The sequence below is a fragment of the Carcharodon carcharias genome, chromosome 2 (genome assembly GCF_017639515.1).
Source record: "Carcharodon carcharias isolate sCarCar2 chromosome 2, sCarCar2.pri, whole genome shotgun sequence".
Classification (NCBI taxonomy): Eukaryota; Metazoa; Chordata; class Chondrichthyes; order Lamniformes; family Lamnidae; genus Carcharodon; species Carcharodon carcharias.
The window spans coordinates 122673468-122700148 of NC_054468.1; the positions used below are offsets into that span (position 1 = coordinate 122673468).

The 26681-nt window shown below is 42.4% G+C and overlaps 1 protein-coding gene across 1 annotated transcript in view; it reads right to left on the bottom strand.

Moving 5' to 3' along the window:
- LOC121273421 (aftiphilin-like) overlaps nt 1-19854 on the bottom strand; it is a 66673-nt gene extending 46819 nt beyond the window's left edge. The window contains exons 1-2 of the mRNA XM_041180604.1: nt 19721-19854; nt 5909-7863 (exon numbers count right to left, since the gene is read on the bottom strand). Coding sequence (XP_041036538.1) covers nt 5909-7834 — 1926 coding nt within the window. The 5' untranslated portion in view covers nt 7835-7863; nt 19721-19854. The remainder of the gene's footprint in view (nt 1-5908; nt 7864-19720) is intronic.
- Between the last annotated feature and the right edge of the window lie 6827 nt (nt 19855-26681).

Consider the following 26681-nt stretch of genomic DNA (forward strand, 5'->3'; position numbering starts at 1 on the left):
CTGCCTCAGTGAACATTCAATCATAGATTCTATTCAATTCCTTCCTCCCCACGCCACATTACCGCTCAAATTCTTATTCACTGCTGGCTGCATGTAACAACTCCCCCTCCTCAATGATTATTTCCCATTCCAACCCACTCACTAATTCATTCCTCCACCTTCTCCGTGGCTGCAGTTCCCTTACAAGCTACCCCTGCACAGCTTCACTTCCTCTTTCAGTACCCCTCCAGCTACATTTCCTATCCACAGCCAACTCCTATCTGTCCCAACAGCCTCGATTTCACCTCCTCCAATGGCAGGCTGTCCTATGTCTCAACGCCCCTACTGCCACAGATCCTTTTCTTACCCAAGCTGGCCTACATGTAACTCCAGTCACACACCTACACGGTTTATTCTTAAATGCCCTCTGAAGTAGTTTGTACTTGGATCAAGCCCCTACAAAGAATAAAAGCAGAAGGACCACTTGACTTTTACTAGGCATTAGATCAGGATACAGTGAAGGAACTACCACAGGATTTCAAGGAAACCAAGTCCCATCTTCACATTAAGGACACCTTCCACCTTATTATTAAGAACCAATTTGGAACTCAAACCTGTACAGCAATGAGGAGTTTCGGGTCATCAGCAGAATTATAAACCACCACAAACTATAACCTCATGTAACTGCTGGTATGATCCTGAACCAGTCCCTCAAATGTTTTGTACGATCAGTTAGGTACCAGTTGCCTTTTGTTTAAAGTAGATAAAGTTTGAGATTCAAGACACCTGAGAATAAATTCACAAGATTCCATGGATTTTGAACAAACAAAAATAAACTTTACTGTACAAGGTCAGAAACATTAAATAATTTACAATATCTACCTTATACTCCAATATTCAGGATTAACAGGAGGTATATGTGAATAAACAGGCAAACTACGATCGAACACTCCACAATAAATGGCACATGCGTCCAAGACAGGTTCCACAGATTTCTCAACAACCCATTCAGACATCAGTAGATATGGAGTTAACTAATCTCATTGAAACTCTCTCTCACGATGAACTCCAGCCTTCACCTTCGAAGATTACACCCTGGGAATTCTCTCCAAAACTCACTCCAAATCAGATGGCCTCAACAACGGCCCACCTCAAAGGGTTTCAATCTCAACTTTCACGACTCTGTTCCCTTCGATTCCCAAGTCTGCACTCCAGCACCAATTCACAAGTACAACTTCAGCTCTTTAACCGCGACGAGAACATTACTGCTCCAGAGTTACCTTTGCCCCAGTGGCCCACAACACAGTCACCAATGCTCTGCTGCCTTCATAGGTCTTCTTGGCTTCTCCTGAGCCCCCATTACTAAAAGTCTGCCAACCGCAGCCCTTTTCTCCCTGCAGTCTCTTTCTCTGCTCCTTTCTCTTTCTTAACTGGGACCCCTCCCTGTTCCCAGTCTGGGACAGCCTTTGGGACCTCTTCCTGTCCCCAACCTGGGACTCTTCTTGATTCTGGTGCTCCGCTCCATGGTTGGAGTTTTTGAAGAGTTTTCTTTTTACACAGGTGCACTGGGCCTGTGTCATCAGCCTGAAGAACTACAAAACGTCAGATTGCGCATGTGCCACCCGCTCCCAGTCTACGCTTGGGCGAAAACTTCCGGGACATGCTGGGAGTTACAGTTCCCAGCCTCCAACCGGCAGCGAGGTAAGTCTGGATCCCATATATCCCACATTCCTCCATCATCATCAAGCCTGCTACCCAACTCTAGTTCAATGAAGAATGTAGAAGAAAATGCCAAGCATGATTGGAAATGAGGTGCCAACCTGGTGAAACTACAACCAAGAACTATATGCATGTTAAACAGCAGTATCAGTTAAGCAATCTCAACCAATGAACAAGGTCAAAGTTCTGCAGTCTTGCCACATTGCAAATGGTAAATTAGACAACTAACCAGAGGACAAAACACCACGAACATACCCAATCCATCTTCAGCCAACTTACTGAGTGGATAATCCTTCTTGGCCTCCTCCCGAGGTCCCCAAAATCACAGGTGCCAACCTTCAATCAATTCAGAAATACCTGGAAAAACTCAGCGGGTCTGGCAGCATCGGCGGAGAAGAACAAAGTTGAAGTTTCGAGTCCTCATGACCCTTCAACAGAACTAAGTAAAAATAGGAGAGGGGTGAAAAATAAGCTGGTTTAAGGTGGGGGGGTCGTGGTTGTAGGGACAAGCAAGCATTGATAGGAGTAGATAATCAAAAGATGTCACAAACAAAAGAACAAAGAGGTGTTGAAGGTGGTGATATTATCTAAAAGGATGTGCTAATTAAGAATGGATAGCAGGGACATGCAAGGTACAGATGGCTCTAGTGTGGGTAGGGTGAAATAAGACTAAAAGGGCATAAAAGATATAGATTTAAAAATAATGGAAATAGGTGGGAAAAGAAAAATCTATATAAATTATTGGAAAAAACAAAAGGGAGGGGGAAGAAACGGAAAGGGGGTGAGGATGGAGGAGGGAATTCAAGATCTAAAGTTGTTGAACTCAAGATTCAGTCCGGAAGGCTGTAAAGTGCCTAGTCAGAAGATGAGGTGCTGTTCCTCCAGTTTGCGTTCAGCTTCACTGGAACAATGCAGCAGGCTAAGGACGGACATGTGGGCAAGAGAGCAGGGTGGAGTGTTAAAATGGCAAGCGACAGGGAGGTCTGGGTCATTCTTGCGGACAGACCGAAAGGTGTTCTGCAAAGCGGTCGCCCAGTCTGCGCTTGGTCTCTCCAATGTAGAGGAGACTGCATTGGAAGCAACAAATGCAGTAGACTAAGTCAGGGAAAATGCAAGTGAAATGCTGCTTCACTTGAAAGGAGTGTTTGGGCCCTTTGAAGGTGAGGAGAGAGGAAGTGAAAAGGCAGGTGTTGCATATTTTGTGTATGCATGGGGAGGTACCGTAGATGGGGATTGAGTAGTAGGGGGTGATGGAAGAGTGGACCAGGGTGTCACGGAAGGATCGATCCCTACGGAATGCCGCCGGTGGGGGGAGGCAGTTGTTGTGTATAGGGAAGATGTGTTTGGTGGTGGCATCATGCTGGAGTTGGCGGAAATGGCGGAAGATGAACCTTTGAATGCGGAGGCTGGTGGGGTGATAAGTGAGGACAAGGGGGACCCTTTCATGTTTCTGGGAGGGAGGACAAGGCGTGAGGGCGGATGCGCGGGAGATGGGCCGGACACGGTTGAGGGCCCTGTCAATGACCGTGGGTGGAAAACCTCAGTTAAGGAAGGAGGAGGACATGTCAGAGGAACTGTTTTTGAAGGTAGCATCATCAGAACAGATGCGACGGAGGCGAAGGAACTGAGAGAATGGGATGGAGTTCTTACAGGAAGCGGGGTGTGAGGAGCTGTAGTTGAGGTAGCTGTGGGAGTCGGTAGGCTTGTAATGGATATTGGTGGACAGTCTGTTACCAGAAATTGAGACAGAGAAGTCAAGGAAGGGAAGGGAAGTGTCAGAGATGGACCATGTGAAAAGTATGGAGGGGTGGAGATTGGAAGCAAAATTAATAAATTTTTCCAGGTTCCGACGAGAGCATGAAGCAGCACCGAAGTAATCATCGATGTACCGGAGAAAGAGTTGTGGTACGGGGCCAGAGTAGGACTGGAACAAGGAATGTTTCACATAACCCATAAAGAGACAGGCATAGCTGGGGCCCATGCGGGTACCCATAGCCACACCTTTTATTTGGAGGAAGTGAGAGGAGTTAAAGGAGAAATTGTTCAGTGCGAGAACAAGTTCAGCCAGATGGAGGAGAGTAGTGGTGGATGGGGATTGTTCAGGCCTCTGTCCACCACTATTCTCCTGGCACTTCACATGTGCCAGGCAATGAATGTCTTCAATGAGAGAGTCTAACTACCTCCCCATGCCATTCAATGGCATTATCACAGTCCTCTCCACCAGCAACTCAAGTGAGCCAGCGACAAATTCCATGGCTACTTACAGCAGATCAGACACAGGGTATTCTGCTGAGAGTGGCTCAACTCTTGATTCCACAAAGCCTTTCCACCAGCTCAAGACAGTCAGTGGTGCGATGAAATCTTGCCACTTGCCTGGGTGAGTGCAGCTGCAATGCCATTCCAGTAGCTGGACATCACCCAGGGCAAAGCTGTCTGCTTCATTAATAACCTCATCCATTCACCATTCATCCTATGAGTGATGCCCATATCAAAGTATAATTTGTAAGAAATCTTACAGCAGCACAGCACAGCCATTTAGCTAATCATGCCAGTCAGTATTCATTTCCTTGCCCCTTCCAAATGAGCTGGCTGCCCTCAAATATTTCTCATTCCCTCTTAATTGAGCTGAACATCAATACCACAAGTGAGAGAGTATTCCATGTCTTTCCCTTTAATGTTTCTAGCATTAATACAAAATTTATGTCTGGTTACCAATTCACCAATCATTAGAAATAACCTTTCAATTTGTACATACACAAGCTCTTTCATAACCAACTCTTCAAGATCCACTTAACCTTTTCCACTCCAGTGAATTTAGCCTGATGTCTATTATAACCATAGCTCCTCAGAACCTGTGCCATTCCATCGGACATGACATTGCTCCTTTGCAGGATTAAATTTTATTTTCCATAATGCAGAGCCCAATCAGCCAGCTGCAGCCTAACCAATTATGAGATGCATTTACAACCTTACCTTTCTATTCACCATCCCTATAAATAAATTGCAGAATCCCATTTGCCCTTTATATACCTTTTCTCCCCCTGTAATCTCAATTTTTATGTTGCATTTACACTGCATTGGCAGGCTTGATACAAAGTGGCTTTGCTTCACATTTGGTCAGAGTTTAGTGTCAACGGAGCCTAAATCTGGGGTTAGGGGCCATCCTGATACTTTAGTAAAGCCAGACCAAATTCCCTCAAATAAAAGCAAAATACTGCAGATGCTGGAAATCTGAAATAAAAACAGAAAATTCTGAAAAAACCCAGCAGGTCTGACTGCATCTGTAGAGAGAGAAACAGAGTTGACTTTTGGAGACCGTCCGACTCTTCTTCAGAACTCTGAAAATCTCAGCAGCTGTCAGACCTGCTGAGATTTTCCAGCATTTTCTGTTTATATTTAAAATTCCCTGAAGCAAGTACTCCAATTCACTCTGAACTCAGGATTTATACCAAACACATTAATCACAGCGCAAAGCAGAAACCACTCTGGAGCAATGTTAAACTGTTGTAGAGTTCCATCTTCCTGTTCCCCTCTGTCCAAGGAGAGCATACAGATCCAGTGAGCAGGTACATTCCATTAGACTCATTACACCACAGACATTTTGATACGATTTATCATATAAATCATTAATATTAATCAGCACACGGCCAACATATTGAAAGGTCTGACCCACAAGCATTAAAAAACACCATGTTCTCAAAACACCAATGTTCTCAAAAATCAGGAGATTTCTGTTGGCTCAAATCTCAATTTCTATCACAACAATACAACTCATCATTCACAAATAGCTTCGATTAACAAAGCTGAGCAATGCACTTTATAGCATGTTAGTGCTCTAATGTAGAGATTCAATCAGTAGGAGGATGAGCTTTACAGTCACAACTCCCGAAAGTTGATTTCCCAATTACAGTTGCCAAGTAGAAGCCAAATGCTTTTCCACAGAGTGGATAAAACTGGAGGGTGAACTGTTCCAGGCTATTGTTAAATATTACCTTGTAGCCAGCCAAAAAGCAAAGCTTTGAAAGGCCTCGGGAATGCTTGCTTGCCTACCCTCTCACCCTAGTATTGCATTCAAAAGCAAAGTTAAGAAAAGATGAAGAATGAGTTAAAAGTTTAACTTTTCTATGGTGTTTGGCTGAAATACAATAATTCAGCAAAGTTGATGAATTTATCATTTTTGTGCCAACATTTCAAGATCAGCAACACTTACTTGTGACATAGATTCTTCAAATGGACTTGAACTCTTAATTCTCGTCTTTTCTTCAATGGGTTGAACAGGAGTAGAGTCTGCCCAGCCAGTCAACTGGGTGTCACTGGAAAGGGCAGGTTCTGTCCTGCTGCACTGACTCATTTCTTCTTTAAAGGCACCAAGAGACTGCTCTTCACCAAAAGCTGCCCACGATGTGCTTTCAGCTGCTGAATCCCCAAAAGCACTCCACTCAGTGTCTTGCCCATCAGTTGAAAAGTCATCACTCTTGAATCCTGTAAACTTGGACCCATTTTTAGTTTCCTGAATGGATCCAAATTCTCCAAAATCCTCTTCGTCATCGGTCTTTGTAACCGTGGTGGCAGTTCCATGCTCACCAAACTCCATGTCATCTTCATGACAAACAATAAGCTCTTTTACCACCCCCTTCTCTGCAAACGTTTTTTGAGAGTCGGTGCTCATGCTATCAAAGTCACCAAACTCGTCTTTGACATCAGCTTCATGAAATGTTGCAAACTCTTCTGTTGTTAGCTTTGAAGCTGTCTCACTGTCAGAGTTTACACAATGCACATCAGCTGTTCCAAAATCATCATCCGTAGCATCAGAATTCAACACTGAACTAAAAGTAAAAAAATCACCATCTTGTGAACAGTTGCTTCTTGAAATTCCAAAACGATCAGACTCATTTTCCTCTGTCCGTTTCATATCAGTTTCCGGTAGTTCATCACTGACTACATGGCCTTGTTTAATCGTAGACCTTCTACATACACCACTGTCTGTAAAATCACCATACCCTTCCTCATCATGACTATACATTTCCAAATCTAGTTCTTGTTTTACACTATCTGATTGATCTGTATCTAACTGAATCTCTCTACTTTCTGTGGCACTGGTTTCTGCTACTATGTCCAAAGATTCCTGAACTGACTGCTGAGCATTTTGATCCCTAGTTTCAATGTGTTCCATTGATTCTGATAAGTTCCAATTACTATGAGCAATGCTTGTGTCAGCTGAAGTACTAGGTTGAGAGGAGTCGCACTGGGTGTGTTCTATATCTGCATTTGTACCATTCCCACTTTTACATCTTGAAGCAGCTTTCAGTTTATCACAATCCACTGCAAAGTTTGAACTGACATCTGGCAGTTCCCCTAAAGCTGAATGATTGCCAGCATCATGCTCTCCTTTTAGTGGTGCTTTGCTAATAGTAGACAGAGACCCGCTTACATTTTCTTTTGTTAAACTGGCAGACTCTTTAACATTTGAAAATGCAGAAAACTCAGCAAAGTCCTCAAATGGTCTAGGCATAGACTCCGACCAGTATTCAGAAATGTGAACATTTGTAGTTTTTTGATCATTTCTGGTGTCCATATTTTCTATTCCCTGAGAGTGTGTTGATTCTTTTGTTGGGTATCCATTTGTCAGAATTTCTGGGTTGTTCTTTTTACCATTGCAGTACTCTTCTGGTTCTGAATCTACTGCATGAGAATCCTTCACCAGGCTATCAAATTTAGCAGTTACTTCCATTTGTTTTATGGATGCTATTGTTTGTTCTGTTGCTGTATAATCAAAATCATTTCTTGAAGATTTCAATCGAATTGCATCCTTATCAGTACTTACAGATACGTCATTTGGCATTCCTTCTGCCGATCTCAAAAAGCCTGAAAGAAAGTCTTTGCCCTCAACAGCACTTGCTGAATGAAAGTCAGCAAATGCATCTGTATGACTGGAGTATTCATGGCCAGGCACAAAGTGATTCTGGGGCATAAAGCTCCCATGGTGGTCTTCTAAATCAAAGTCAGTATAACCAAGGGTTGAACTACCAACTCCTGAAAAACCACCAAATTCACCAAACTCCTCATCATCAATTTCAGTCCCATCATCTAGTGGTGGTGGTGATGAAGAATACATTCGAATAATGTCTGGTTCCATGGTGTTTCCCCTCAGTCAGTTTGGTACACCTAGAGAGAAGAACAGAAGTTAAGAACATGAGAAATCTGGAACTTCCTATTTCAGATAAACCTATCAATAATTATTGCTAACCAGACCAGTATCAAACCACATGTAAGCATTCTGGAAATTAACTCTAAGTCATATTAATCTCTGAGAATACATTTCCCATGTGAAACTAGAAACAGCAAACATGAATGGGAATTTTAAAAAACTTTAAATTTCCTTTTTAAATAAAGTGACGCACAAATGCCTTCAAAAGAAATAAAATATGACAACTGCAGACAAAACCTTGTATATTAATACTGGCTGATCTTCCATGGAATTGCACACAATCAAGACCAACTCTAATCTTCAGGTGAAATGACAAGCATAAAAACAATTCAGTCACTGCTTTAATCTATTAGTTTATATGTGTTAATATTTATAATTTAACAGCAAACATAATGATATGGGTAACAAGGAAACAAAGCCGGCTTCTTATAGAATTAAAACAGAAGAGAAAATTTAGACCAATTCAGTTTAAAAGATGTGAAGCTGTGGATTGCACTGAATTGAACTAAAGAAAATCTTCAGAGAATCACAAATGCGCAAAGTATAAAGGATTGTCTAGTAGAACTTCCTATAACCTACAGCCACAGATTTTCTGTCCCAGAGCTACCAGCAGTTAGTTTGTCAAGTCCAGTTAAAATGGTCAGGTGAAAAGCCCTGTAAATGTGTAGCAGCTTGCCTTAGAGAACAAGTTCCAGTATTATTAATCTTTCTGCACAGGAACACTTCCAGATGGCAATATGCAGTGCAATACTGGCAACAGAGCTCATGGGAATCACCCACAAGGTCACTCATTGTACAAACTTTGATAGGAGACTAGCTAATTACAAACACTAAAATCAAAATTAAAGACTTGACAATGCTGAAGTGATGACAAATGGTTTTAGAAATAATCGGAGATATATCCAAAAAGGGTGGACTAGCCTTTAGGTTGCAGGACGATAATGTTAACAAGGGACTGCAGCATGGGTTAAATGAGACTATAATGCCTGCAGATTCGACTTGAAGCATTTACAGCCTAACCAATTAGAGTAAATTAGGATTAGGTACAGATTATTTTAAATTGTGCAAAAAAATCTAAATTGAGTTTACAGGCAGCAATTAAAGTGCAACCAGTTAGCATGACATTAGGTGATTGCTCAATTCATATAAAATACATTCCAGAGTATAAATGTGTTGCTCACTTTCTTTTATCTGAAGTTCTTTGGTTTCAGCTATGTTGCTATGTAAGTGGGAGACAATTTTCCAAAGATGTCCATAAAACTTCTAACAATTCTGTAAACTATAACATCCATCAGTAAGCAAGCAGTGCAAATTGAGGACTTCATGAAAATCCAAGCAGCTCTGTCTAATGCTTCATGTTACTTGGCAGTTCAATTTATTCAGTATTATTTTCAGTAAGTTAGAAAGGGATATAAAGACAAAGTTAACACCAGGACTTATTTAATTATCAGCATACCTGAAATCCACGATGCTGTACCACTTTTTAATTCAATAATGTACTAAAAACCCATCTAAGACTGAAAACCCAATCAAAACTCAAATGTTAAAAATAAATTCTATAATTTTAGCAGCATTAAACTATAGATTCCTACATATTCTAGTGTTTTTTCTGCAATTATTACAACATGGTTTCACGCAAGCAGAATTGGATTCCTCTGCTGGCTCAGATAGTTAAAGCACCGAGTAACAAACAAGGAAAATTCCTGATGTAAAAACCAAAAACTGCGGATGCTGGAAATCCAAAACAAAAACAGAATTACCTGGAAAAACTCAGCAGATTTGGCAACATCGGTGGAGAAGAACAAAGTTGACGTTTCAAATCCTCATGACCCTTCAACAGAACTAAGTAAAAATAGGAGAGGGGTGAAATATAAGCTGGTTTAAGGTGGCGGGGGGGAGGTGGTTGTAGGGACAAGCAAGCAGTGATAGGAGCAGATAATCAAAAGATGTCACAGACAAAAGAACAAAGAGGTGTTGAAGGTGGTGATATTACCTAAAAGAATGTGCTAATTAAGAATGGAAGGCAGGACAAGCAAGGTACAGCTCTAGTGGGGGTGGGGTGATAGGGCATAAAAGGTATGGACTTAAAATAATGGAAATAGGTGGGAAAAGAAAAATCTATATAAATTATTGGAAAAACAAAAGGGAGGGGGAAGAAATGGAAAGGGGGTGGGGATGGAGGAGGGAGTTCAAGATCTAAAGTTGTTGAACTCAAGATTCAGTCCGGAAGGTTGTAAAGTGCCTAGTCGGAAGATGAGGTGCTGTTCCTCCAGTTTGGGTTCAGCTTCACTGGAACAATGCAGCAAGCCAAGGACAGACATGTGGGCAAGAGAACAGGGTGGATTGTTAAAATGCCAAGCAACAGGGAGGTCTGGGTCATTTTTGCGGACAAACCGAAAGGTGTTCTGCAAAGCGGTCGCCCAGTCTGCGTTTGGTCTCTCCAATGTAGAGGAGACCGCATTGGGAGCAACAAATACTGTAGACTAAGTTGGGGAAAATGCAAGTGAAATACTGCTTCACTTGAAAGAAGTGTTTGGGCCCTTGGACGGTGAGGAGAGAGGAAGTGAAGGGGCAGGTGTTGCAGCTGTTGTGTATGCATGGGGAGTTGCCATAGGTGGGGTTTGAGGAGTAGGGGGTGATGGATGAAGGTACCAGCGTGTCCCAGAGGGAACGATCCCTACGGAATGCCGCCAGGGAGGGTGAAGGGAAGATGTGTTTGGTGGTGGCATCATGCTGGAGTTGGCGGAAATGGCGGAGGATGATCCTTTGAATGTGGAGGCTGGTGGGTGATAAGTGAGGACAAGGGGGACCCTTTCATGTTTCTGGGAGGGAGGAGAAGGCGTGAGGGCGGATGCGCAGGAGATGGGCCGGACATGGTCGAGGGCCCTGTCAATGACCATGGGTGGAAAACCTCAGTTAAGGAAGGAGGAGGACATGTCAGAGGAACTGTTTTTGAAGGTAGCAGCATCAGAACAGATGTGACGGAGGCAAAGGAACTGAGAGAATGGGATGGAGTTCTTACAGGAAGCGGGGTGTGAGGAGCTGTAGTCGAGGTAGCTGTGGGAGTCGGTAGGCTTGTAATGGATATTGGTGGACAGTCTAACACCAGAAATTGAGTCAAAGAGGTCAAGGAAGGGAAGGGAAGTGTCAGAGATGGACCATGTGAAAAGTATGGAGGGGTGGAGATTGGAAGCAAAATTAATAAATTTTTCCAGGTCCCGACAAGAGCATGAAGCAGCAATGAAGTAATCATCGATGTACCAGAGAAAAAGTTGTGGGACGGGGCCGGAGTAGGACTGGAACAAGGAATGTTCCACATACCCCATAAAGAGACAGGCATAGCTGGGGCCCCTGTGGGTACCCATAGCCACACTTTTTATTTGGAGGAAATGAGAGGAGTTAAAGGAGAAATTGTTCAGTGTGAGAACAAGTTCAGCCAGACGGAGGAGAGTAGTGGTGGATGGGGATTGTTCAGACCTCTGTTCGAAGAAGAAGCGGAGAGCCCTCAGACCATCCTGGTGGAGGATGGAGGTGTAGAGGGATTGGACATCCATGGTGAAGAGGAGGCGGTTGGGGCCAGGGAACTGGAAATTGTTGATGTGACATAAGGTGTCGGTGGAATCACGGATGTAGGTGGGAAGGGACTGGACATGAGGAGAGAGAAGGGAGTCAAGATAACGAGAACTGAGTTCCGTAGGTCAGGAACAGGCTGACATGATCGGTCTGCCAGGACAGTCCTGTTTGTGGATTTTGGGTAGGAGGTAGAAGCGTGCCGTACGAGGTTAGGCGACTATCAGGTTGGAAGCTGTGGGAGGAAGATCTCCAGAGGAGATGAGGTCAGTGACAGTCCTGGAAACAATGGCTTGATGTTTAGTGGTGGGGTCATGGTCCAGGGAGAGGTAGGAGGAAGTGTCTGCCAGTTGACACTCAGCCTCTGCGAGGTAGAGGTCAGTGCGCCAGACAACAGCACCACACTTGTCAGCGGGTTTGATGACAATGTTAGGGTTGGACCTGAGAGAACGGAGTGCAGTAAGTTCAGAGAGAGACAGATTAGGATGGGTGGGAGGAGCAGAGAAATTGAAACGACTAATGTCACGCTGACATTTCTCAATGAAAAGATCAAGAGAAGGTAAGAATCCAGAGGGAGGGGTCCAGGTGGAGGGAGAATATTGGAGGTGGGTAAAAGGATCCGTTGAACGGGGTGAGGACTCCTGCCCAAAGAAGTGAGCACGGAGATGAAGGCGGCAGAAGAAGAGTTCAGCATTGTGCCGAATTCATTGAGATGAGGGCCTAAGAGTATGAAACTGAGTCATTTGCTGAGCACTGAATGTTCAGCGTTGGAGAGGGGAAGGTCAGGGGGTATAGTGAATACACGGTTGGGGCTGGGATTGGAAGATGGGGTGGGGACGGGGGGACAGGCAGGGGTGAAGGGTCCTAGATGGGTGTTGGTGTCGATGAGTTGTTGGAGCTTGCGTTCCTTAGCACTTGAGAGAAAGAGAAAAAGTTTCTTGTTGAGGTGTCAGATGAGACGAAGAATAAAATGAAACTGGGGGCATGCGCAGCTTTGAAGAAGGGTGCAGCGGTGCTGCTGGAGGGAGAAGTCGAGTGTGTTCATATGACCCGAGGAGACAGCCTCAGAGTAAAGGGAAGACCTCTTAGAACAGAGCTGAGGAGAAACTTCTTTAGCCAGAGAGTGGTGAATCTATTCATATGGCATAAATTCCTGATGTAGTCAGGATGACAGCAGGGGTAGTACAACTTACCTCAATACCCCTGCACTGGACTCGGGGGGGGGGGGGGGGGTTGAAGTTTGCCAAAATTGCCATTTTGATTGCTGTCCAACAATCGGTTGGGCATGTGCACGATGCTGAGAACAGGGTCAGACTCAGCTGCAGTATTCTTGTTGCTTGCATATCCTGATCATTGTTACAGCACATCCTAGCAAAAGGTGAAACACTTTCAAGGGGAGAGAAAATTGATGGAGGACAAAGACATAAATAGAATACCTACAGGATATTAGATGGATTCTACTACTCTTTGTATGTTTTAGGCTTGCTTAAAGCAACATAGGTTATGCCAAACAAAGAGGAGCAGTGGAACCAGAGAAGTTCAGAATTTACAGAATGAGGTGGATAACATGCAAATAGCCATAACAATGCAGATGAAATTTAGTGCAGCAAAGTTTGAAGAGGCATTTGCTTTTATATAAAGAACGAAAGAACAAATTTGACTTTATATAGCATACTTCACATTCTCAGGATGCCTGAAGGGAAATGGGGAGAGAATTCAGAAATCTGGAGTGCAAAGGGACTTGGGAGTCCTAGTCCAGGATTCTCTTAAGCTTAACTTGCAGGTTGAGTCGGTAGTTAGGAAGGCAAATGCAATGTTGGCATTTATTTCGAGAGGACTAGAATATAAAAGCAGGGATGTGCTGCTGAGGCTTTATAAGGCTCTGGTCAGACAACATTTAGAATATTGTGAGCAATTTTGGGCCCCGTATCTCAGGAAGGATGTGCTGGCCCTGGATAGGGTCCAGAGGAGGGTCACAAGAACAATCCCAGGAATGAAAGGCTTAACATATGAGGAACGTTTGAGGACTCTGGGTCTTTACTCGATGGAATTTAGAGGGATGAGGGGGGATCTGATTGAAACTTACAGAATACTGAAAGGCCTGGATAGAGTGGATGTGGGGACCTAGGGAAAAGCAGCAGCCAACTTAGAGAGCAAGGTGCCACAAACAAGATAAACAACCAGATCATTTGTTTTGTGTGGCATGAAGAATAAACGTTGGCCCAGACACCAAGAAAACACTCCTGCTCTTCTGCAAATAGCGGCATGTGGCTACTTTCGCATTCCAATTTATTTCTTTCACACTTCCCTTTGGTTTGCTTGGCCTCCTATTTTTCCCTGTTTGCCACAATTGGAGATCTACAAATATTCATATTTCAGCAAGGTTTGGAATGTCACAAAGCAACACAAACTGAGAGATGTTCCACTTAATTGGACACAGGTCCAATACACCTCAGGTGCCTTTACATCATACAGAGGAGTGATCACCCTAGCCAGCTGATAGGGCAAGAACTTTGAGCGATGAATGAAAACATAGCTCAACATACTGAAAAATTACCTGGAAAGAATACCTCATCAAAATGCAACTGTGAATCAGCCAAATATCACTAAAGATAAGAGCTATGGCATATATTGATTTCTTTAATTCCAGTCACTAAGAAAGTGTTTGACATGCAACATAATCAATAAAGATGGCCAACAGTGGAGCAATAGTAGGGAGGCTATGGGTAGGGATTCCACAGAAGACCAGTTAATGGAGCAGAGTTCAGGAGGCTTGTAGGGCTAGAAGAGGATACAGAGAAATGAGGGGCAAGGCCATGAAGCAGTTTTAATACAAGTTATGATTATTTTAATTTTGATATGGGTTTTATAATGCACTAATTAAAAATTCCAGATCACTCATTGGTACTCAGTGCGCGCAAATCTTATAATATGTTACACTACATCATACTAGAATAGTTCTGTAGATTTATGTAAACATAACACCCCCACACTCAACAGGGGTGATTCTGTACATTCTGCAAAACTCACAGTTAAATCGAATAGTATTGTATTTTTGTGTTGTGCAAATGATCTGCATTTATATAATGAAAATCCTACTTAAATGAAGAAAATATTTACAAGTGGCATACTGCAGTGAATGGGAAAGATGAAATGAACCAAGACAGAAGGATCATGTTTGGGACGTGATGCAAATTTACATTATGAGTAAAGATTTTACAGAAAGTACAGCATGTAAAAGATGATGGGATCATGCTATATAATTGGCAAGTATCTTAATGGAAATACCCTGTGTACTGTAATCTTGCACTGAATCCCTTATGCTTTATTGATTTTGGTGTTAAATGTCTCCACATGAAGTACAGTTATTTTTAAACTCAGGACAAGTTTTAACATATTATTTTTGTTATAATTTTCTTCCAAGTTCTTGCATTAAAAGTGGTTGAGGGTGTAGGCCCATAAGCTGTTCCCAGGCTTCAGTTCATGTCACTCAGACACTAGAAAATACTGATATGCATTCCAACAAGGCATCCATCTGATTTTCCTTCCCACTTGCCCGGCAGCTTCAGCTAAAGATCCTCCACAGCCGGTGCCCAGAAATTGACCCTGTACTTCAACACACATGGCACCATGCACTTAGTGTTCCTGTGTTTTCAACAACTTCTGCAAATTAGCTACACTTCTATCTAATCACAACTTAACTCTCTTTACAGAAACTTACAAAATTGGAGAGTCAAGTACTGCCCTGTACATTATTTTGAGATTGAAGTTATCTATTTAACATCAAACACAATTTTCTACAACACATAAGTATCATTAAAAAACTGCAATTGAGGAAGAAAAGTTAACTGGATCTAATGTGGAAAAATTAATGGATTGCATGAAAAATACATAAAAACAACTCACATTCTCAGTCTACTCTTTATGACTGTTTCCCATCACAAAAAAGTCAGTAATTAGAATTAGACATTCAAAGTCTTTGACTCTTGCACTCAATAAAGGACTGAAATAGAAGTTAGTGTTAAAACTAGATTGCCGCCCATGCTTGATGACTGAAAACGGATTGCAATTGAGAGTTTAGAACAGGTTTTAAAACAAGGTAACAAAGCTTACAAGAAACAGAAATATTTACACGTCCATTTGAGTCAATCCACAAGACCAAGCAGTTTGAAACTGTATAAAGAGTAGATGCAAGTATAGCTTCAAATAGCAGGCTCTGATGAGTGTTTCGCCATGGTGACAGAGGAATTAAGAAATTCAGGTGGCATTATACACCACAGCAGTAAAGGTATCATTTATTGAAAACAGAAAAATTAAATTATAACCCTGTGGTCGTTTGCAGCTATTTATGCTTTGAATCTATGTTAGTGGGAATTGTTATTCTGCCAGCAGTGGAGATCATGGTGTGCAAAAACCAATGCGCCTAATTGTTATTGTACAAAAACATCTACACTAAATATTACAAATAATGTAGTCATTTGCAGGCTTACTGAATAATGGCCAAGTTAATTAACAACACACAAGACGCATAATATGCAGTGAAATCATACACATGAAGATATTGTGTAGATTGTAATAGGCACTAAAACTAAACAATGATATATAACCTGTCATATTTAGAATTGGGGTTGAAAATAATGAAAAATTGTTTTCAGAAATCATGCATACACTTTATGTATACATGCACATTACAAAATACTAGATTTCTTTTAAACAATTTTGACTTCTAACCAACACTCATTCTATCATTAGACGATGTATCCAATCATTGGCAGTGCTAACTCAGAGCAAACAATGGGGAAACAAGTCACAGCCAATTTCAGGGAAGACTGAATCCCCAACTCCTCAAGCAAATTCTAACAAATCATACGTTACCCATGTCTCACCACTAGCCACTCTCCCCTTTCAACCCCGGTGTATCACATAAAATCCTACAAGCCACTTAACTCACTAAAGACTGCAATTATTTATGACATACTTAACTGGTAAACTGTTTATAAGCAGTAACTATCATTTACTATTTGGGCTTTAAAAAACTGCAAGCCCTCTGGTCTAAAACATAATGGCCAAATTAAGTTTCTGTAGACAGTTAAGAGCAGTTGCACCAGTAGTATAGGAGGCATGCATTACTGAGGTTTCAGTTATGGAAATTTGCTGACAATTGCATTACTGCATAAACAATAAAGTTGAAGGTCAGTTACAGCAGGAAGGGCAGAAGCTTTGACAACACAACTCCAGTGACTTTTTGCACCACTTTCTATACTAAGGAGGACAAAATATTTGTCAGCCGTTTGGTTATTTCTCAATCCATTTTTTTAAGAAATTGATTTGACTGCATCTAGAGAGGAAGAGTGTTACTCAACAATCTCATGACGCACTGAGATGTCCACTGTTAGCGCATCATATTGCTTAGATTGAGGCCTCAAGACTATACAACTTAACAGGAATACTTTCTTAGTCTACGCAGCAATAAAAAGCAAGTAACTTCACACAAAAATTAATTTCACTCAAAATTCCAAAGGTATCATTTTCATATCTGAAAACCTTATGTTTTAACTGGAGGTATTGCATTTAAATTGGGAAATTTTGCAGAATGATGCAGAGCAAAGACTCGGCATTTTTCATGGCTGACTATTAAACTGTGTAATTAGTTTACACAAATTTAGAACTGTCACACAGCTTTGAAGTCTTACCACATGTATTCAATCACATTTGACTTTTGTAGTTCCTATTTTCCATCTCAATTTGCAATTTGACACCTTTGCTGAAATTTCTGTTCATTTTTTTTCCTGTACAACCTTTTTCTAAACCCTCTTTCCGCATTCCAATTTATTTCTTTCACATTTCCCCTTGGTTTGCTCGGTCCCCTATTTTTTCCCGTTTGCCACAATTGGAGATCCACAAATATTCATATTTCAGCAAGGTTTGGGATGTCATAAAGCGACAAAAACTGAAAGAGATGTTCCACTTAATTGGACACAAATCCAATACACATCAGAGGCCTTTACATCATACAGAGGAGTGATCACCCTAGCCAGCTGAAAGAGCAAGAACTTTGAGCGGCGAATGAAAACATAGCTCAACATATTCAAAAATTACCTGGAAAGAATACCTCATCAAAATGCAACTGTGAATCAGCCACATACCATTAAAGATAGGAGATATAGCATATATTGATCTCTTTAATCCCAACTGCTAAGAAAGCTTCACAACACAATCACTAAAGACTCTGTCAAATTTTAAAATAAATTTCCATGCATCACCTGAAACCAAACAACAGCACAATCCCACTTTGCTCAGGCAATTGTTACTTTTCTAATATGTTCAATTGATTCAACTGGTTAACAAGTTACTAAAAATTCCAGTATGATCAAATATAAGCACTGCTCCTCCAAATGCAAAAGGCTTTTTTTTCTACTGTAACACGGATCGCCATAAGGCCAAATGACACGCTCAGAAAATGTTGTCACTGCCACCTGGACGTCGATGTAAAACTATGGTACTTGCACAGCAAATCATACTACACACAGTAAATGTGGAAATTTGCAAAATGTCAATCACTTGTCCTGCTAAATATTTGCACTTAGAAAACTGCTGTTTCAATGGCAGTTCCAACTGGTTTTGAGAAATTCTTCCATCGTGTTTGCTTAATCAGCTAACAGGGCATCGCTTACAAACACCTCAATTCTGTACACTTCAGAGATAACATCAGAAGGACTGTCAGCATCATTTCTCCACTTTTTCCTCCCCACTTCCAGAAAAGCTCACAAATGCCTGGAAATCTGCCAACATTTTTCAGTGATCACTACACACTGCTTATTCAAATCCCAGTAACCAAATATCATATTGAAATCAAACTGCCGTGGGGAAGGGAACAAAAAAAAGTGTAACACTGTCCTCCAGAGCCCCAAGCACTATAGCAGTTGACACATCCTCACTGAATATCTCATCAAAATGCAACTGTGAATCAGCCACAGTTTACACCAAACTTTACAGTTCTGGCCAGAACATAATAGCACAGAAAAATCAAAAGTCAGTGTTTTTGTTTGAAAGAGGATGCACACTAAGGATCCTTAGAAACTTTCAGATTATCTATTTTGCTTTAAAAATGCAAATAAAAGTTTGGATTATTTCTGCATCAAATATGTTCATGTATAAATATTTCCCCAAACGTTGAAAAAAAGTGTCTATTATGGAAATTGGATCCTTTATGTCATTGCCAAAAATTACTGTCAACTGCTTGCAGAGTAAACCATTAACTAATGAAGGAACTCATATACTTGTCACTGTACTGTTTGCTGTTCATCAAAAACTGAATTCTAAAAGATGGCATTTTAAATTTTTTTCAAATGTGGCATTTCACTTAACTGTTAAAAATAATTGGAAAAAGTGAGATAAGTTGACGTCAGTATAAACAAACTGAACAGAAAAATCCCATTTTGCCCACAAAAAAGATTTAATGAAATGAAAGTATTTGAGATTTTAACTTTGCTGTTCCTCATTTGTACAGAAGTAGGTGGTTTTAAAAGTATAAGGAGGCACTGTCCAGTAGGTACTAAAATATATTTATCCTGCTTTGTTATTTAGCCTCTTGATTAAGTTTACAAATACTGGCTTCAGGGAAACGTAACATTTCTGTCAACTAAAGACTTGATCATTACAAACAGATCATCATGTAATACAAACATTGTGCAAACATTTTTAAAATCAATAATTAAGTTTCAGGAACCTGTAACACATCAGTGAACAGGTTAGATCACTAACAATAACTTATCTTCAAGGTTACTTTTCCTCTCACTCATTAGCTGCTGTTCCAGTTTGTGATTTGAAATTGCTGAGAACTCGATACCCTGACGGGGGAAGGTCAGCCCTCCCGGACAGCGAGGATCTGGAACCGGTGCAGCCGGCAGGAGCCGAGGGTGACAGCGGCTCAGAGCGGGCGGAGAGCCCGAGGCCGAGCCTGAGCCCCCGGGTCGCTCGCCGTGTGTGTGCGGGCCCTCAGCCCCCTTGGCAGGGGAACCGGAGTTGCGAGCCGCGAGGGTCCCCCCACGGGCAGGCCTGGGTCCGCGCGACGGAGCGAGACCGCAGGAGCTCCACTGACAAGCGGCCCGGCCGCCCGAGGACAACCCGGGGATAGTGACTGCGGGTTAGGCCGCGCTCCCACACTGCCAGGCCGGCTCCAGCCCAGCCGAGCCTCGAGGCTTCCTCCCGGGCCCAGCCTGGCACTGGCTGGATAAAGCTTACCTCAGGCCGCTCTCCCCGGGGCCTCTAAATACCGGGTTACCGGGGCCGCTCTCTGCCCGCTCCCATTGCCTCCCTCTCTCACTCCGGCCGCTCCTCCCGCACAGCCCCACCCCCCAAACGCACGCATCGCCCCGCCTATTTGGTGTGACGCCATAGCATGCCCCATTGGTACGCGTCGACGTCACTTCTCCGCCCACAGGCTACGCCACAGCAACGGCCCCGCCTGCCACACGAGGCCCCGCCCACCGCGCGTGGCCAAGTTCCGCCCTCTCTGTGCGAAACCCCGCCCATTCCTTCGTCATCCCGTCCCTCTGGTGAAGGCGCGCCCCTCAATTTAAACCCCGCCCCTCGTTTAAGCCCCACCCCTTCATTTTCAATCCCGCCCCGCGGATTAAACCCCGCCCATTCCACTGGTACTCTGATCCGCATCCACGTTCCTGTCTGTTGCCCCATCACAACACAAACCAAGTGCTCATTGCCCCAAACCCTGGATCCTTTTGCCAATTATCCTAAACTTCTGTCTCCTGATTACCCACCAGTTTTCTGTTTTTTTGCTCAGAGTTACTGTTGAACAAAAGCAGCTGGAGTATTCCTGGGAGAGTTTGTCACTGGGGAAAATCCTTCACCAGCTAATGGTTCCATTCTTGCTTGGAGGCATATCACAGTTTCAATTTATAAACATGTTCTCTGGAAACCTAACGGCTGATGTAAACCATGCATTTAACGCACCATTTGTCACATATCCAGTATTTTATGAAACGCATAGCTCCAAAATGCACAGCTGCAAGGCTGGCACACCAAGATTTCGATTCGAGCCAGACTTGTCTGGAGCTTCTGTTACTCAGCCAGTACCATCAGTACCATTAACCAGCACAAAAAGTAGCTGAGTTGCTATTCAAACTGACCACCACCACCCCACCCCTCCACCTGCCTTCTTTTCTGTCATCAAAACTGGAAAGTGCTGAAAAACTTCAGCTGGTCTGTCAGCATGTATGAAGAGAGAAACCAAGTTAATGTTTCAAGTCCAATATGATTCATCTTCAGAATGTTCCTTTCTTTGGCACAGTCAGTCGTTCATTTTAACGCTGCTTCTGGGATCAATGTTGTTGATATTGCTATCCTATCAAATCAGTTCTGATAATTATGTGTAGTGACACCATTCTTGGGGAAAAGATTAAGATCTGTCAGTTGTTATTGGAGCATTGAGTGAGTTTCTCCTGAATGCAATCCAAGATAATCTGCATCCCAGGATTCTGAAAATAACATTTAATCTGAAAGGAAAGTGGTGGAACTATTATTAACTAACTTCATAACCACTATTAACTAACTATTATTAACTAACTTACTTCCATTGAAATGTATACCTCTGTAAGTCAGTTTTAACATTGAATTTACAATATGTATGGGGAATTATGCAGGTTCTACCATTCTTACTGGTGGGCATGTAGAAGGCCATATGGTGCAGTGGGTAGCATCCCTACCTGTGAGCCAGAGGTTCTGGGTTCAAGTCCCATCTCAGGACTGGATAGCCAAGGAGGGAATGTTCATGACGCTGTTGCATGTAACTGTTAACCAGCCTACTAATCATTCCAACAGTTAGAACCCAAAGGGGGAAAAAATGCGTGTGCAAAAATGAAACAAATTATTGGAGATAGCATTCATAAGGAAGGGAAAAGTTGCTTATTTCCTCTGCAAAACCCCACCCCCTGCTGCAACAACATAATCAGATACAAATGTAAATCCTTTACTCTTCCACCTGACAGGATAAATTGTACAATTCCTTCAATAAATGACAGTTTCTGCAGATGGTGAGAAAGTATTTTCCCTGACGGGGTGAGTCCAAAACAAGGGAGCACAACCTTAAGATTAGAACTAGGCAATATCAGGAAGCAGCACTTCTTCAAGCAGCCTAATTGATTAGCATTCCATCCACAACCTTAAACATTCACTCCCTCCACCACCGACACACAGTAGCAGCAGTGTGTACCATCTGCAAGATGCACTGCAGGAATTCACCAAGGCTTCTTCGACAGCACCTTCCAAACCCACGACCACTACCATCTAGAAGTACAAGGGCAGCAGATAGATGGGAACGCCACAACCTGGAAGTTCCCCTCCAAGTCACTCACCATCCTGACTTGGAAATATATTGCTGTTCCTTCACTGTCACTGGGTCAAAATCCTGGAACTCCCTCCCTAACAGCACTGTGGGTGTACCTACACCACATGGACTGCAGCAGCTCAAGAAGCAGCTCACCACCACCTTCTCCAGGGCAATTAGTGCTGGGCAATAAATGCTGGCCTAACCAGCGATGCCCACATCCTGTAAAAGAATAAAAAAAGGTAGTGGAAATCAAATCCTCTTTCCCCAAAAAAGCTGTTGAGGCTGAGGATCAACTGAAACTGGTCATTAGATTCTTGTCAGGTGGAACCAAGGTTCATAAATGTAGTTAATATACAGATCAATCCTCGTCTAATTGAATGGCAGAACAAATCGGAAGGGCTGAATAGCCTCTTCCTGTAACAATGCTCTTACTCTGCCTCACAGGCTGATGTGAATCTGTCCACTGATGATGTGGCATGGGACAAGAGGACATAACAGGATAGAAAGCTAATGGGAAAGTGCCGTGCCTGAGAAGTTGAACCAGTGGAGATTTCCCACAACAATAGATGGGCTCCATCCTAAGCAGTATTTAATGATTGTTAAGGCACACAATATATAAGTCACACTAAAAGCACCACGAACTTCTTAGGTCAACTTGAACTGAAATCAAAATAATCCCCAAAAATAACGTGAAGAAAATCAATCACCAGTCAAAAGGGAAAGGAAAGAGAGAATGAGGACATGGTATTTGTGCAGGAAATTCATCTTATTCTTATAGAATGTGGATGGTATCACTGTTCATCAAAAGTGAGAAGAATATCAATTCCAATCAGTAAACAAGTCACCTTCATGCTGACACAGATATTCACGCAGAATATGATCATTTTTTTTTGTCAGGTTATGACCCCAACACTGGACAATGGGTCAGTGAAATAATGAGGTCAGGGCAGAAACTAGACGCCAAAATTATCACAACAGAAATGAATATTTATGAACAGTATATGTGTACCATCTGAGAGATCGTTAATAATATGTAAATAACTATAGATATTGTTTATGAAGACATGGCTAAAACTATACTCAACACACAGGTTGTAGTATTTGAGCTGGTGGCCTCAGACATTGTTCAACAGAATACTAATTAAGGCTAAACCTTTCTTTTTAACATAACAGAAACAGGAATTTCAGTATTTGTGAAAGTCATGGGCTCATGTGGATGTTTCATTTACAAAGAAGTTCCCAATATGATCAAAATATCTCAGTGGAGCTTATAATAATTCCTGTTCCCATTATAATAGGAGATTTTAATTTTCTGCCTTCTAATCAGCTTTCTCTTAATTCTGCCCCTCCAATGGAGCAGTATTAACCTGCTGACAGTGTGGCCCTCCCTCAGCACTGACCCCCCAAAACTGCAGTACTCCCTCAGTCCTGACCCTCCGACAGTGCAGCACCCCCTCAATACTGACTCTCCAACAGTGCAGCACTGGCTCAGTCCTGACCCTCTGACAGTGTGGCACTCTCTCAGTACTGACTCTCCGACAGTGCAGCACTCCGTCAGTCCTGACCCTCCGTCAGTGCAGTACTCCCTCGGTACTGAACCTCCGACAGTGCAGCGCTCCTTCAGTACTGACCCTCCAACAGTGCAGCGCTCCCTCAGTACTGATCCTCCAGCAGTGCACTACTCCCTCAGTACTGACCCTCTGACAGTGCAGCACTCTCTCAGTACTAACTCTCCAACATTCATACTGAATCATATTGCCATTGAATAAAAACTTTAATGAAGACGTTAGAAGATACAAAAGACATTTATTCATGTTACTGTGAAATATGTATGGTCAAGGCTATTTTTCTTGTTTATTGAAGTCCTTATCTACAACTTGAGAAATTTCCAATTATCAATCAAAATTTACCACCAAGCTGCAGAGGGAGACATTAGGGAAATGTGACCAAAAACTTGGTTAAAGTGGTCGGTTGTAAGGAGACTCTTAAAGGAGCAAATAGAGGTAGAGAGGTGGAACAGTTTTGGGAAAGAATTCCAGAGTTTAGGGCTTTGGCAGCTGAAGGCACAGCCAGTCATAGTAAATTGACTAAAATTGGTGATGTTCAAGAGGCCAGAATCGGAGGAACACAGATATCTTTGGCCGGTGGCGGGGGGGGGAGGTGGAGGAGATTACAAAGATAGGGAGGCTCAAGGTCATGGGGGGATTTGTAAACAAAGATGAATTTTTTTTACATGTGGTGTTGCTGGCCTGGGAGCCGACATAGGTCAGTGAGCACAGGGATAATGGGTGACTGGGATTTGGTCCAAGTTAGAAAACAGGCAGCAGAGTTTTGGATGAGCTGAAGTTTACAAAGGGCGGCAGATGGGAGGCTGGCCTGGAGTGCATTGGAATATTCACGCCTAGAGGTAATAAAGGGATGGGTCAGTGTTTCAGCAGCAGATGAGCTGAGGCTGGTTCTGAATTAAACAATGATTATGTGACTTAGTTGATATTTTTGTGAAGCTGTACATTAAGTGAGATGGTGATATATGGAGCGTCTATTTGATCACACTGTACTGTGATTTTGCAAACATAACCTTTTTAGATTATCAACTTTCCCAGGTATTGAAACATTGGCTGAAGCTTATCAATAGTTACAAAGTTTCCATCAATGTATTAACAAAGGACATTTCAGCACAGGTTAGCGAGCATGTTAATGTTTAACCGTTGCTAAGGCACTCTATTTGTGAAAGATTAATTATGAGCAAAGAGCTGCAGGTGTCGGGAAATGTGAAACAAGAACAGAAAATGCTGGAGCCTCTTAGCAGGTCAGTCAGTGTGGCGAGACTGGACAATTCAACTTTACAGGTCTGGACCTTTGATCAGAATTGAAAAATATATCAAATGCCAGGAGGGACTGTAACCAGAGGGCAACGTTTTAAGATAATTTTCCAAAAGACAGAGTGTTGGAGGGATTGAGGAAAACTATTTTTACACAGCGAGTTGCTGTGACCTGGAACGCACTGCCTGAGGGTAGTGGAGGCAGATTCAATAGGAATTTTCAAAAGTACATTGAATAAATCATTGAAAATGAAAATTTGCAGGACTATGGGAAAAGAGCAGGGGGAGTGGGATTAATTGAATCGTTCCTTGAAAGCTGATACAAACATGAATGGGCCAAATGGCCTCCTATGCTGTATCATTCTGTGATGTCTCAGTTTTAAAATTCTCATCCTTGTTTTCAAATTCCTCCTTTTGGTGCCTCCCCATTTTAATCGCTCCGCCATCAGTGGCCGTGCCTTCAGCTGCCTGGGCCCTGAAATTCTGGAATTCCCTCCCTAAATCTCTCTGCCTCTCTCTCCTTTTAAGTTGCTCCTTAAAACCTACCTCTTTGACCAAGCTTTTGGTCACCTGTCCCTCATATCTCCTTCTGCGGCTCAGTGTCAAATTTTATTTGATGATTTTTCCTTTGAAGCACCTTGGGATGTTTAACTACAAATACAAGTTATTGTTGTCAGAGGCACTATAGAAATGCAGGTTGTTGTTATTGATTGCACAGGAGTCTACACACTTTTTCAGGTTTAAAAATAATTGCAGGGACTGTCTGCTACTTTGTTCTGAACATTGGGATACCTACCCGGCGAATCCTGCACAATTACACAATGTTTCAGCTTTGACAGGGTCACTATTTATCTCGAGGAGCGAGTAAGGTATTTGTTGAGTGTCAAGTTTGCACAATGCCTGGCACATAGCTTGGCAAAGGAGCTTGGTGGGGCTGAGAATGCTGTTCTTTCAGGACAGAATCCCATATCCCCTGGTATTTTCACAGCTCCAGCTGTGAATCATCTTCATCCACTGGCTGAGTGTTTGAGAAGTTTGTCGGACAGGTGCCTCCTATGCCAGGCGTCAGAGTTCAGAGACAGAGTGTGCATATTGCTTGACGTGGAAGTTGAGAGGAACCTGCCAACATGGCTAAGTGTCCTGTTGTCCTACAGTCAGATCTAGGGGGGTGATAACACCAGTTAGTCGCACCATTGTTGGCCTTCATGGTCCAACACAGAGGGCTTGGAGAAGGGGGAGGAAGTACAATGGGTGCCTTACTGGAAGAAAGCATTGATCCTCCTCAATTGGGGGATAGGATGGTGTCGGTGGTGGAATATTTTGGAGGGCTGGTTGTAGATGGAGAATAACACAACGTTCCAGCAGTTATTAATTCACAAATGTGGAATGCAGAATGTATTCAATATGTAGGATAACAACTTCTTTGCAATCCAGTTAACAATTCACCCAGGCCTAACCATACAATTGAGACTGAACAATAACTGATAACTTTCCTGTACAACATTTCAGCAGCTGTATCATTGACACAGTGTAACATGGAGTAATTTCTCTGACTGCCTCACCTGTTACCGTGGTAATTATAATTCTATTTCATAGCACTCTGTGGAAAACAAAATCATCACATTGAACCAAGAATCCGCCATAGCTCGAAAGAAAATGTTCAGTATTGAAGAGGACAACATGAAACAAGGAGACATTTACTGTTCATATACAATGTTACACAGCAGGGTGAGTATTGTTCAAATACACTTCATAAGTAGGAAAGGACTGGCATTTATATAGCACCTTTCATAACTTCAGGATAACCTCAAAGCACTTTACAGCTAATGAAATATTTCTGAAGTGCTGTCACTGTTACAATGCAGGAAACACAGCAGGCAATTTGCGCATAGCAAGCTCCCAGAAACAGCAATGTGATAATGACCCAGATAATCTATATTTTTGTGATGCTGATTGAGGAAAGAACACTTCTGGCCAGAACACTGGAGATAACTCCCCTGTTCTTCTAAAGCCACAGGATCTTTTACATCCACAC